The 12,057-nt window shown below is 52.8% G+C and overlaps 1 protein-coding gene across 1 annotated transcript in view; it reads right to left on the bottom strand.

Moving 5' to 3' along the window:
• Col4a1 (collagen type IV alpha 1 chain) overlaps positions 1 to 12,057 on the bottom strand; it is a 118,083-nt gene that overhangs the window by 19,201 nt on the left and 86,825 nt on the right. Inside the window, exons 25-38 of the mRNA XM_090341883.1 lie at positions 9,466 to 9,657; positions 8,839 to 9,007; positions 6,698 to 6,790; positions 6,513 to 6,617; positions 6,119 to 6,216; positions 4,775 to 4,925; positions 4,484 to 4,597; positions 3,749 to 3,916; positions 3,494 to 3,583; positions 2,433 to 2,585; positions 2,197 to 2,295; positions 1,892 to 1,981; positions 633 to 772; positions 72 to 198 (exon numbers count right to left, since the gene is read on the bottom strand). Coding sequence (XP_090198009.1) covers positions 72 to 198; positions 633 to 772; positions 1,892 to 1,981; positions 2,197 to 2,295; positions 2,433 to 2,585; positions 3,494 to 3,583; positions 3,749 to 3,916; positions 4,484 to 4,597; positions 4,775 to 4,925; positions 6,119 to 6,216; positions 6,513 to 6,617; positions 6,698 to 6,790; positions 8,839 to 9,007; positions 9,466 to 9,657 — 1,789 coding nt within the window. The remainder of the gene's footprint in view (positions 1 to 71; positions 199 to 632; positions 773 to 1,891; positions 1,982 to 2,196; positions 2,296 to 2,432; positions 2,586 to 3,493; positions 3,584 to 3,748; positions 3,917 to 4,483; positions 4,598 to 4,774; positions 4,926 to 6,118; positions 6,217 to 6,512; positions 6,618 to 6,697; positions 6,791 to 8,838; positions 9,008 to 9,465; positions 9,658 to 12,057) is intronic.

Raw genomic sequence — 12,057 nt, 5'->3', positions numbered from 1 at the left:
CCAGTAGAGCTGTAGGTCTGAGTCTTCCTTGTGTGGAGTCACGGCTCAGGAGGAGGCGTCAGTTTACCTACCTGGATAGCCGAGGCTTCCTGGTGACCCCTTGGGGCCTGGAGACCCTGGCATTCCTGGGATTCCTGTGCTGCCCTTCTGCCCCTTCTCCCCAGGGGTTCCTGGGAAACCGGCCAGTCCTGGGTCTCCCTGTGGGAAGAACCGGCTGTATGTGTCTGCGCGTTTGCGCCTTGGTGAACGTCTACAGTCACTTTCTAGTCACTGCGATCATATTTTGGTACAATAAATATATTGCAGAATTCTCTTGCCAGATTTCTCGCAGTGTCAGAGATTGTTGCTGGGCAGAGTTAGAACTCAGAGAAAAAAAGAGACAAGAACTCCCACTCCTTGCCAAGTTCTTGGGCACCCCTTCCCTCTCATTCAGTGTGGCTGGACGCTGGCACCGCGCTGGGAGCTTCTCAACAGCTCCTTAGGGGTGGGGAGGTAGTGAGCCAAGGGTGGGAGAGGCCTCTACACCAATCAGGGGCAGTTATTCTGTGATGTCATTCATGAAATGTGTGGATTCACGAACAGAGACAGGGAGACAGGGAGACGTTCAGGAGATGAGGAAGGCAGCTAGTTACCTTATCACCAGGCCGACCCGGAAGCCCAATGCCAGGCAGACCAGCCTGCCCTTTCTCTCCTTTGGCTCCTTTCTCTCCAGGTATGCCAGGAACGCCCTGTGGGCCCGGGATGCCAGGCACACCTTTCTCTCCAGGTGTTCCTACCAACATAAACAATCAGAACTTGAACATGGGATCCTGCCAAGATCTGAGAAACAGAACATGAATCTCTTCACTTATCCATCCGCAAATCCTGCCAGAGACACACTAGCCACCCTTCTTTAAAGCTACCCATCTTTAAAGATAGTTGTTTTAGCCAGGCATGGTGGCTCAGGCCTGTGATCCTAGCTACTCAGGAGGCTGAGACTAAGGATCGCAGTTCAAGGCCAGCCCGGGCACTAACCTCTGGGAGACTCTTATCTCCAATTAACCACTAGAAAACTGGAAGTGGTGCTACAGCTCCAGGGGTAGGGTGGTAGCCTTGAGCTGAAGAACTAAGAGACAGTGCCCAGGCCCTGAGTTCAAGCCCCATGACCCACCCAAAAAGAAAAACAAAAGTTGTTTTATAGAGAGAAAGATGCACCAGTTATACAGAGTTGCTTTATCAACAGTATAAAAGAGGAGGTTTTTTTTTTAATTTTTTTATGACATCACCAAATTTCATTAATCAAGAATTCAAGGTAGGCCATAAGGTAGTAGAAACCGCCTGTCCACACATAGCTTTATGCACTAGTACCTGACCGTGTATATGCCAGCATAGCCTGTAGCTGAGCCCTTTCTACCTTACATGCAGTCTTCAGAGCATCTTGCAAATGCACTGCAGGAGACAGGAAGGCAGGCCTCTGGCTTGGCTGTCCCACTTAGTGCACTCTGAGAAACACTGCCACCCAAGCCTGTCTGCCTTCTTTTTCATCCCTCCTCTTTCTGGCTTCCCCACCAACCCAGAGGGCCAGATGGGAGAGCTGGAGCTCTGAGGAGCACCATGCTCCTCAGCGGGTGACACCATGCTGCAGAGCCCTGAGAGAGATGTCACAGGGTGACAAGGTCATCGGGAGATCCACTGCTGTTGATGGAGTCTGACTCTGCTACCCCGTGAGAGCCTCGATTCCTAATGCCATGATCACACCCTCAGCTCAATGCCACCCATCCCCAGACAGGACTCATCCAGAATGGTGGGTGGGCATCAGCGTTGGAGACATGGCCTCCGGGTCATGGGCATGCGCCACACTGCCTGCCACGTCCATGTGTGCAGGCGCTGTGTGGCAAGGCCTCCAGCTTACCTGGTAAGCCCATTCCACCGACTGATCCTTTGGGACCTGGGAGCCCTGGGGCCCCTGGGGTGCCGCTTATGCCTGGGTCACCTTTGGGTCCTGGAAGAAAAAAGCAGATGTCCGGAGGGCTAGCATCCATGACGAGGACTGGGTGGTACGCCTCCCGAGGGCTAGCATCCATGACGAGGACTGGGTGGTACGCCTCCCGAGGGCTAGCATCCATGACGAGGACTGGGTGGTACGCCTCCCGAGGGCTAGCATCCATGACGAGGACTGGGTGGTACGCCTCCCAGGGCCACCTGCTTTCTACCTACCTGGCTGTCCAGGATACCCGGCCTGCCCATCTTTCCCAGGCACCCCTGGGGTCCCCGGATCGCCTCGAGAGCCTTTATCACCAGTGGGTCCAATTTGTCCTAGGCATCGCAGAAAATAAACATCAGTGAGGACGTGTGTGCGCTCAGCAGGCACGTCAGGACGGGCATTACAAGGAGCAAAAACACCCAGGCGGGCCCATGGCCCCGCGCGGTCAGGGAAGGCGCTCCCCACACACCTTTCTCTCCTTGGTCTCCCTTCTCGCCCTTCATGCTGCCCATGTCCACTTTATCCATGGACCCCGGCTTTCCAGGAAGCCCGATGTCGCCCTTGTCGCCTTTGAAGCCAGGGTCTCCCCTGGGTCCCGAGGAGCCTGGGAAGCCGTGGTCCCCTGAGAGGGAAAGAGAATCGCCTGGTAAGACCTGGCCCACCGCCTGCACGGGCCTGCACGCATCCTGGCTAGGAAAGGGGAAACGAGAAAGGGGCCAGGGCTGACACCAGGATGTAGCTAAACTCGTAAGCATCCAGATGTCATTTAACTGACATTTCAATCAGTAATTCAATATTCGCTAATGATTATTCATTTATTTGTGTGTGGGGAGGGCAATACTGAGGCTTGAACTCAGAGCCCGAGTGCTCTGAGCTTTTTTACTCAAGGCTAGCAGTCTACCATTTGAACCACACCTCCACTTCTGGCTTTTTGCTGGCTAACTGGAGGTAAGATTCTGATGGGTTTTGCTGCCTGAGCTGCCTTTGAACAGCTATCCTCAGATCCTGAGTAGGGCAAGGCACCCAGCATGTTTTATTACTGGTTTAGATCACTTAGACTTCTTTCTTCTTACATATCTTTATCACTTTGCTTTGAGTGCTATCCAAAATCACGATGCAGCCATTCTCCTGTCCAGCTAAACGAATTTCCCTTTTTAGGTCTTACACTTAAAGCCAGTTTATAAAAACTACTTTGGACTCACACTTAGAGAAAACAAAAATCAGGATTGGAGCTGTGGTCCAAGTGTCAAAGTGACACTTTGATTTCAAGGACTCAGATCTTGTGGCCTCACATGGCAGACTGTCCGTCATCTCTCACAGCCCACCCACCAGATGCTAAGCAGCTAATCAGCACACAGCTTTCATCCCCCTGTTCTATGTTCCCCCAGGAGAAAGGCTTCCATTGACTCCATGCTGGGCTTTGTCTCTCTCCTCTGTCCTGGAAATGAAACACTCTACAGCAAGGAGAGAAGTGTCCCCAGATGCCAGAGAAAGAGACACGGATGGCTCAGTGCTTGTCAGGGCACCTACCTTTCTCGCCGGGCAGTCCTGGGGCACCAGCAGGTCCTGGTGAGCCTGGCTGCCCGGGGGTCCCCATAACGCCCATTTCTCCTTTGGAACCTGTGGCCAAAAGGAAGGACTGTGAACCTTTCTCACGGAGGGCTACTCGGGCAAATGCTCGGAACCACCAGGACACAGTGAGACCCGGCCCCTTACCACCAGCCCGGGGGGCACGGTGAGACCCAGATCCTCACCACAGCCCGGGGCAGCTCATACACTGCTTACCTGGGAATCCTGGCACACCAGGCGTCCCCTGCTGCCCGGGAGGCCCAGGGAGCCCTGTCTGTCCAGTTAAGCCAGGAAGGCCTTGAGCCCCTTTGTCTCCTTTAGGACCCGGCATGTCCAGTCCTGGGAATCCTGGAAAACCTTTTTCTCCTTTCACTCCAGGAGGACCTGAGGTGGGGCGAGGTATAAAGGCCTTTCAGAAGAAGGCCCGGTGGGCAGTGGACGTTGTCCTTTGAGCACACAGGCCCTGGGGTTTGGGGCAATGGGTGGATAAATAACGTCCCCAGGGGAGACTCCACTCTTCTGCCCTCCTTAGGGCCACCACTCCAGGCTCTGCAGCCACGGGCCAGCTTCCCCAGCCTGTTTGTCCCCCTTCTCCGATTCTCCATCATCATTCTAACGTTATTATTATAGACACAAAAGGAGCTAAGCCATGGACTCAACTAGTTAAAATCACCAGCAACTTGTCAAGTTTTCCATGTAGAGATAACACAAAGGTATCATTATAAATTACATTTTTAAATTACATAATATACACTGTAGAGTGTCTTTGGCAGGTCACATAAAATCTAATCATAGAAATCTGCTATTCTGTGCTTGAGCTTCAGCATCTAGAATTTACTTTCTCCTCCCCCACTCAGATCGCAGTGATTATGTCCTTGCGCATTCACTCCAGGCCATCGTCCACCCATGACACTCATGCTTAGGAAAAGGACTAGTCTTAGAGAATGTCACCTGATGAGCCGGGGGGTCCCTGTCCTCCAGGGGGGCCCATAGCCCCGGGGGGCCCAACTCCTGGGGCTCCCGGAGGTCCTGCGGGTCCTTGCACGCCAGGTGGTCCTGGGTCACCTGCCAGGGAAAGAGGGTGAGTAAATGGGGGGGCTAGAGTGTGTCATAGATACAATGGCCAACACCACAAATCCCACTACCGTCTTCATCATCCATTTCACAGACGTCATGAGCTCCTAGCAGGTGCTCTGGTAAAAGCTCGGCAGACTCCACCCTCGACCCAGACTCAGAAGTTACCTCTGACCCCCTGAAGGCCAGGGGGGCCGATCAGCCCGTGCTCTCCTGGAATGCCTGGTCCCCCAATGTTGCCCTTCTCTCCAGGGGTGCCGGGAACACCTGGGAGACCCGGCTGTCCTTTGAGTCCAGGAAGACCAATTCCAGGCTCGCCCTGAAAATCCCCAATGCATGAAAAGTAAATAAACCAGCGATGTCTGCGAATTGTGCCAAGCCAACATGGCATCTGACGTGTGCCCCAGTGCTCTTGTCAAACTTCCCGAACTTGACAAAGCTTCTTTACACCTTGTTTCCTGTCCCCCGCCCATAAGCACCAATGCAAGTAACTTAGGATTCTCATTTTCCTCCAGGTCTTCCAGCTCATCCCTGTCATAAAAATCCACCCTAAATACTGGAGAATGTCCCCAGCAGGGGACATGTAATAGGTTAATGGATGACTTTCTGAGGCACAGTCAGTCCATTTCCAAGACAGAACCTAGACAATGTTTATTAGTTTCATGTGTTAGAAAAAACTTTCAAAACCAATTAAGCAGGGCCAGGAGTGTGGCCTAGTGGTAGAGTGCTTGTCTAGCATGCACGAAGACCTAGGTTCCATTCCTCGGTACCACATACATGGAAAAAGCTGAAAGTGGTGCTGTGGCTCGAGTGGCAGAGTTCTAGCCTTGAGAAAAACCCAAAGAGAGTGCTCAGGCCCTGAGTTTAAACCCAGGACTGGCCAAAAATGAAAACAAACAAACAAACAAAACAACAAAAAAAAACTAAGCAACTCTGTGAACCGAGAGGCTTTGACAAATCCAGTGACCAAAGACATAGGAAGCATCTTATAAGGCTTGACTTATAGTCTTGACTTCAAGACGCTGGGAGAAGGCCAGTGGAGGCCAAGGAGAATCCTGCAGTCGTCCCACACTGCAAAGGATGCCCCAATGGCATCCCAGGGTACAGGCTGGGGCTGCCGCTCAAGGTCCACAGCACCCAGCAGGCCCGCAGCCACCTGGCTGGTCAGTACTCAGCTGAGAAGCCCCTGCTCAGTCCTCCTGGCTGAGCGGTATTTCTACCTGACCTGTGGCGCATTCACTATTACAAAAACATCTCATCTCGAGATCCAGCACATACATGGGCAAGAATGCCTTGAAAAACAGAACAACAAAAACTAATGGAGAGAGCCCAGGCTCTGAGTTCAAGTCCCAGGATTGGTTCAGAAAAAAAAATAATAAAAATTCCTGCCAGATGCAGTGTCCTCTGGTACTCTGTGTTCTATGCTCTCATTGAAAACAGAAACAAAACTGTGCCAGCCCCACTACCCTGGGAGAGTTGGCAAGCTACACTTGACACGTGCTTAGAACCCACCTTCTGGCCCTGCAGACCAGGGTTGCCAGGTAAGCCATTAAATCCTGGGCGGCCTGGGCTCCCAGGAGGTCCCACGTCCCCAGGTAAGCCGTCCACACCTGTGTGAGGAGCGAAAAAGCCATTAGCCACCAGGCCACCCACTCTCTTCAGTGAACACATGCGGTGTGGGGGGCCCCTCTGCCCCAGGGGGCTCTGGGAGGTGACATGCCATCACGAGCAGTGGCCGGGCCTGCCTCGTGTCAAGCTACTGGCTCAGGTGTACCCTGGGCCATGGTTTCCCTTCTCACAGATTCACCTCTGTGGTAGTGGAGACCAGAGCCTTCGCTACTGACCAGGCTCCCGAGGGCTGCACCCTGAAAACCGCCCCTCACAGGCAAGCTCATGGCAGGCTTACCTTTAGGGCCTGGAGGCCCAGGAAATCCGATCCCTGGCTGGCCCACTGAGCCCTTCTCTCCTGGGAGGCCAGGCCGCCCTGGGGTTCCTGGAAAGCCTCGGTCACCTGTGGTGACAAAGGTGGGGAGTCAGCGGGTGGAAACGGAAGGGGACCCCTGACCCAGTGAGCTAGAATTCCCATGGTACCTTGGGGGCCTGGGAATCCAGGGGATCCTGGAAGTCCTTCTGCTCCTGGAGGACCCGGCAAAGGAACCACCCTTCCTGCTTCCCCCTTGGGACCTGAGGACAAAGACAGAAGCGTCAAGGGCGAACTGCTGCTTCCTGTCCCCACAGGCTGGTGTGCGAGTCGACGCACTGAGGAGCAGCCTGGACCTCAAGGCCGAGACCAGCCCCGCCCTTCTCTGACCCAGGCCAGGCTGCGCCTCTCTTGGCACGTGTTCCCCCACGAATGCAGCCCGGGAGCATCTCCTCTCCCTAAAACTCAAGGCCGAGGCACCTGAAGACCAAGGCGCCTGACACAGGATTCCTCCAAGATGGCTGGAACCTCACAAGTTGGGGCGGGGGAAGCCTACCCTAACAAAGTGGGCCATTTCTTCATTAGTTTACCTCAAACCAAAACACACCCAAACTGAAATTCTCTCTACCAGACAGGCTAGTTCTACTAGAAGCCGCTTGGAGGCCAGCCTGAATTCTGCTCCTGTGGTGCCAAGTGTCTCTGGGACACACTCGTGGGCTGGCAGTATCTGCAGGGGGGCGCCGGGCCCAGGGCCCTGAGCCTCAGATGCAGCCTCAGTCCGCCCAGGCCCGGGCCACTGGCAGACAGGAAGCAGCTGTTAAGAAGGGGTGTTCTCTCCAGGCCTGCAGAGGGACTCGCCCATACACCAAGGCAAGTCCAGATGAGAGGAATGGCCACCAGCTCCTCCACTATCAGCAACACCCCGGGGTCTAGCCTTTTATGATCACACATAAGCACAGCTCTGGGAGATCAAAAGTTAGCTTCTGATGCAGCAGCAGACTGGCTGGGGATGACAAGGAACCTTCCAGAACAGGGAGGGCTGGTCAATAACACTGTGGCCACCTCCTCGAGGAGACCTCCGGCCTTTGCTGGTGGGGTACCCAAAGTACCCCTTTGATGGCTCCCAGGGTCATTTATGGTCAAAAAGAAAATCAAACTCCTTTCACAGCTTTGAAAACCAGCAGAGCCCAGAAGCACAAAGGACACTTGAGTTGTTGACTCTGGAATCAAGAGCCTTGAGGAAAAATGGCCAAAGAACCCTTTCCCTGGTTCACTTGGGTCTCTCTATGTCCTTCCACATTTCTCTGTCTGTAAAGGAGTCAGAAAACAGACAGCTGTGGGTCCTCACGTAACCAAGAACAATTGCCCATAGTGTCACAGAGGGCAGAGCACCTCATGAGGACGCAAATGGCATTCCTGGTAACGAGAAAGCGTCTCCAGACGAGGCCTTCGCATGTCCATCCAAGAGTGGCGGACTAACCTGCCCTGGAGAGCTCACACCATGTCATAATGAAGGAACAATGACCTTCATGGGGACAGGAATTGACCAAGTTGGGGGTTGCTTTACGGCAGGCCTGTGAGCAAGACGGGCAGGTAGAACGGCTGGTCCACAGCTCTTGCTAGGTATTGATAATCCACTACTCCTGACTGCTCCTCAGGGTTACAAACCATCCACTTGTAATTGCTCACATCCTTTACCAGCTTCTAGAGCTCTGTGTTTTTTCCTGGTAGCACACACTTAATTCCTCCACCATGCCGCCCGGCACGGTGGTCCTGGGGTTAAGTCTGTGTCCCTCGCCCACTTGGGACTACTCAAAAAGTAGTCAGGAAACTCTTAAAATCACCGTGGAATCAGGCAGCAACCAAGCATCAGAACTGCTGCGGACTCAGCCAGGAGCCACCTACAACTCGAGTGGGAAGTGGGAACTAAATTACCTGAAAAGAGGGGCTACGAGGAACAGGAACCAGGTAGAGGGGGCTTCGATTATATCAGCTGGTCTGCACTGTGTGTATTTATAAGGAAGTGCCAGCTGACCATCTATAAGGAAGACCGTAAGGCCACTAGCTGATCTGCACTGTGTGTGTACTGCACACTGTACGCAAGGAAGACCAGCAATTAATCAGGTTGTTTTAGGTTCTTACCCGGCCGATTTCACACAGGAAGGACTGTGTGTCAATGCTAAGGAAAGCCGTGCCCAGGCTGGGCCTCTCTTCCAAGAAGAACTGAAGCCAGGCCCATGCCAGGCTCTACACCACTGACCCAGGGCTTCTCCGTGAGCCCGAAGCTGCCCGGCAGGTCCTTCAGCCTCACCTGGTAAACCTGGGGATCCAGGGCTTCCAGGAAATCCTGCCTGTCCTTTGTCACCAATGGGGCCAATAGGACCAAATCCTGGGGGTCCCGGGGGACCGATGTCACCACGGCTGCCTGGGAAGCCAACTCCTCCAGGGGGACCACGTTCTCCCTTCAATCCCACTGAACCCTGAAGTGACAAAGGGAAAAAGAAACCCTTACCAGGCCGGACAGCACGGCCATCCCCCCCATGGCCACTCTCCCGCCATCTAAGCACCAGCCCCTCACCAGCCCCCCAGGGTCACGTGGTCATGAGCAAGTGACTCCAGTCTTGTTTGCCCGAAGCCAAGTAGTTACCACCTCCACTGCCACCCCAACAAAGGCCCCAAGTGGAGACACATCTGAGAGTGAGGGCCACAGCCTAATCTTCTCCTGAATGATGCCATCAGCACGAATGAACTTTAAAGCAGCCTCTGGGGCAAGCACTCGCAGGGAGGTCAGGTCAGGGTCCAGGAAACAGGCTCACGTGTGCAGGGCCACCAAAGGCAATGTTCAGATAGCACTGGCTTCATTGCATTTCACAGGATCCCTTCCGAATCATCATCCATGCTTGTGAAATGCAGGCTTCCAGCCTAGAAATCAACCTACCGGGGAGCCCTTGGGTCCTGGAAGTCCAGGGTGGCCGTCCCGTCCTGGTGACCCTGCTCTCCCTGGCATGCCAGGCTGCCCTGGAAAACCAGGGTCTCCTTTATCGCCTTTGAGTCGCATGTCGAAGTAAATCTCGCCAGGCTCTCCCTTGGCTCCCGGCTGGCCCATCAGTCCAGGTGCACCTTGCGGCCCCTACAAGAACAAAGCTTTGTGAGCCATGGAAGAATCTGCCACAGGCACAGAGCCGCGGCCGGCAGCCCTCCCACAACGCAGCCACACATCTACTGTGCTTCCCCTCACTTTCCCAAAGCAGCCAGCAGCTCCCTGACAAGCATTCTAAACACACCAGGGTGATGAGCCCTCGTGGAAATATGTCAGTAACTGTCGGGGGCAGGGTCTGGGGGCTCCAGACACTAGAGCAACGGCCTTGTGGCCAGGCCTGGGGAATGTGCTGCTCTCCGCTGGAGCACTGCTGAGATGCTCTGATTTCCTCTGGTGCTCAAGTTTATTATTTCCTAAGCGACAGGGCCTCCTGGGTACCAGTGAAAAGGAAGACCTGGGAGAAGTGATCCCTGGGCGGCTCTATAATTACTCTCAAAAGTTCTTTTGACTTTCCAACACTCTCCAGAGAGTCACCATCTAGAACATTTTCCATTTAACAGAAAGTCAAAGTTGCAAAGAATATTCACACCATCACCCTTTTCTCCTCCAGCCGCCTCGAGAGTCCAGGTTCACGAGGAAAATGACAGAAGCTTCAAAAAATTATTCCAATTCCCTGTTCTGTCAGGGTCGAGAAGAGCCTTTTAGGCCTCCCACTGGCCTGAAACAGTCTGTACTTTGACAAAATTCGTTCTATTTTAACCATTCTTCATAAATTCTGTCATCATCCCTTCAGACGATCACTCACAGTCCGGCACCTCTGTGAGCACAAATCTCCCAGGAAGGAACCGCAACACCAAAGACACAACACAGTTCTACAGTTCATGCAATCCTCAGGCTCAGAAAGTAGAGCTGGGAGCCAGCAGCTCACGCCTGTAATCCTAGCTACTCAGGAGGCTGAGATCTGAAGACTGCAGTTCAAAGCCAGATGGGGCAGGAAAGTACGTGACCCTTTTTATCTCCAATAAACTACTCAGAAAAAGACAGAAATGGTGCTGGGGCTCAAGTGGTAGAGCAGTAGCCGGAAGCAAAAGAAGCTCAGAGATACAGCTCAGGCCCAGAGTTCAAGCCCCAGGACCAAAAAAAAGTAACTACAGTAGAAATGACTGGCTTGCTGGGACAATGTGTCGACAAGTGTGTGCTTCTTCTAGCCTTTCTGTTTCTGAGGTCTGTGACCAATCTGTCCAATGGGACATATTCACTCATGAAAATAAGTCAGTACCAGTGGAAGGAATCTCAACTGAAACACATTCTCCTCAGTCAACTTACACAGCAGGTTAAGGATTTTTAACGAGGACCTTGTCCACCATCATTCTGTACGAGTGAGAAATTCAGATTTTTTTTTAAGTGGCCCTGGAGACCCTAGATTATCTCACGTATGTTCTTGGCTCAGAACGTCTTGATGCTGAGTTGTTCAAAGGCGGTTGGATCTGCAACCCTAAAGATGATGGAGGATGCAAAACACTGCCCTGAAAACTCAGCACTGGTGGTGTTAGCTGAGGAGTCTGGCACATGCACGGGAGCTGCTGGAAGCAGAGCCTCTGAGCGAGTGCTAGATGAACCCTGACCCCTGCTCAGACCACTGGGGTCCTGGACTCACTCAGGCAGCTATTAATTCCCCAAATCAAACACTTGGCCTCCCAAAGGAAATGCCACCAAAATGTTGTTTAAACACCGGGAAGACCGGGGATCGCACATGTCACTGGGATCTGCATTCTGGAAGGCTCCAGAGGCCGCACCCCCATTCAACCCCAGCTGTGTGTGACCTAACCTCAAATAAAGGAAGAGTGCGGCCTTCTTAGTTATTATTTACCCCTCAATTCATTTCTGAGGCTTTTTCCCCATCTATGGTAAGAAAGGGAGACGTGGGTATAAATGGATGCAAATGAGTTCTTCAATTTCCTCTCTTACATCTCCTCCACCATCCTTTGTCATCTCTTCCCTCCACTTCCATCTTTCTCAGATTCGGAGGTCAGTGGGGGCAACTGGTCTGGAGACAGGAAGTACCCCAGGGAAGCCAGGCAGACAAAAGCAATGGAGAGAGGTTAAAACGAGCCTTTCTGCTTCCTTCAACCATCTTCCCACTTTGATCCTGCTACAGTGAGAGATTTGAACTGCTCGGCTATTTAGAGATATTTTAAACAACTACAACTTCCAACTCAGCTCTCCAGGCACCAGATAATTCTGGAAGGCAGAGGCCAGGGTCTGACTTCAAAGCAGAAGCCAGCTGCACCCCTCCTGTGGCCAGTTAGGCTGCCCTGGCCTCCTTTCAGAGGCATGTCCATCTAGCAACGTCTTGAAAAGCCAAAAAGTTTAAAGAGCCACATTGGGGAAAAAAAAAAAGATAAAGATAAAGATGTGTCTTTTGATTTCTATACAAAAAGAAAAAAGGAATGAAAAGCCTCAGAGAAACGCGTTAATTTTACAAAGCTT

The sequence above is a fragment of the Megascapheus bottae genome, chromosome 11 (genome assembly GCF_031878675.1).
Source record: "Megascapheus bottae isolate mThoBot1 chromosome 11, mThoBot2.hap1, whole genome shotgun sequence".
NCBI classification, from domain to species: Eukaryota; Metazoa; Chordata; class Mammalia; order Rodentia; family Geomyidae; genus Megascapheus; species Megascapheus bottae.
This window is presented reverse-complemented; position numbering and strand designations above follow the sequence as displayed.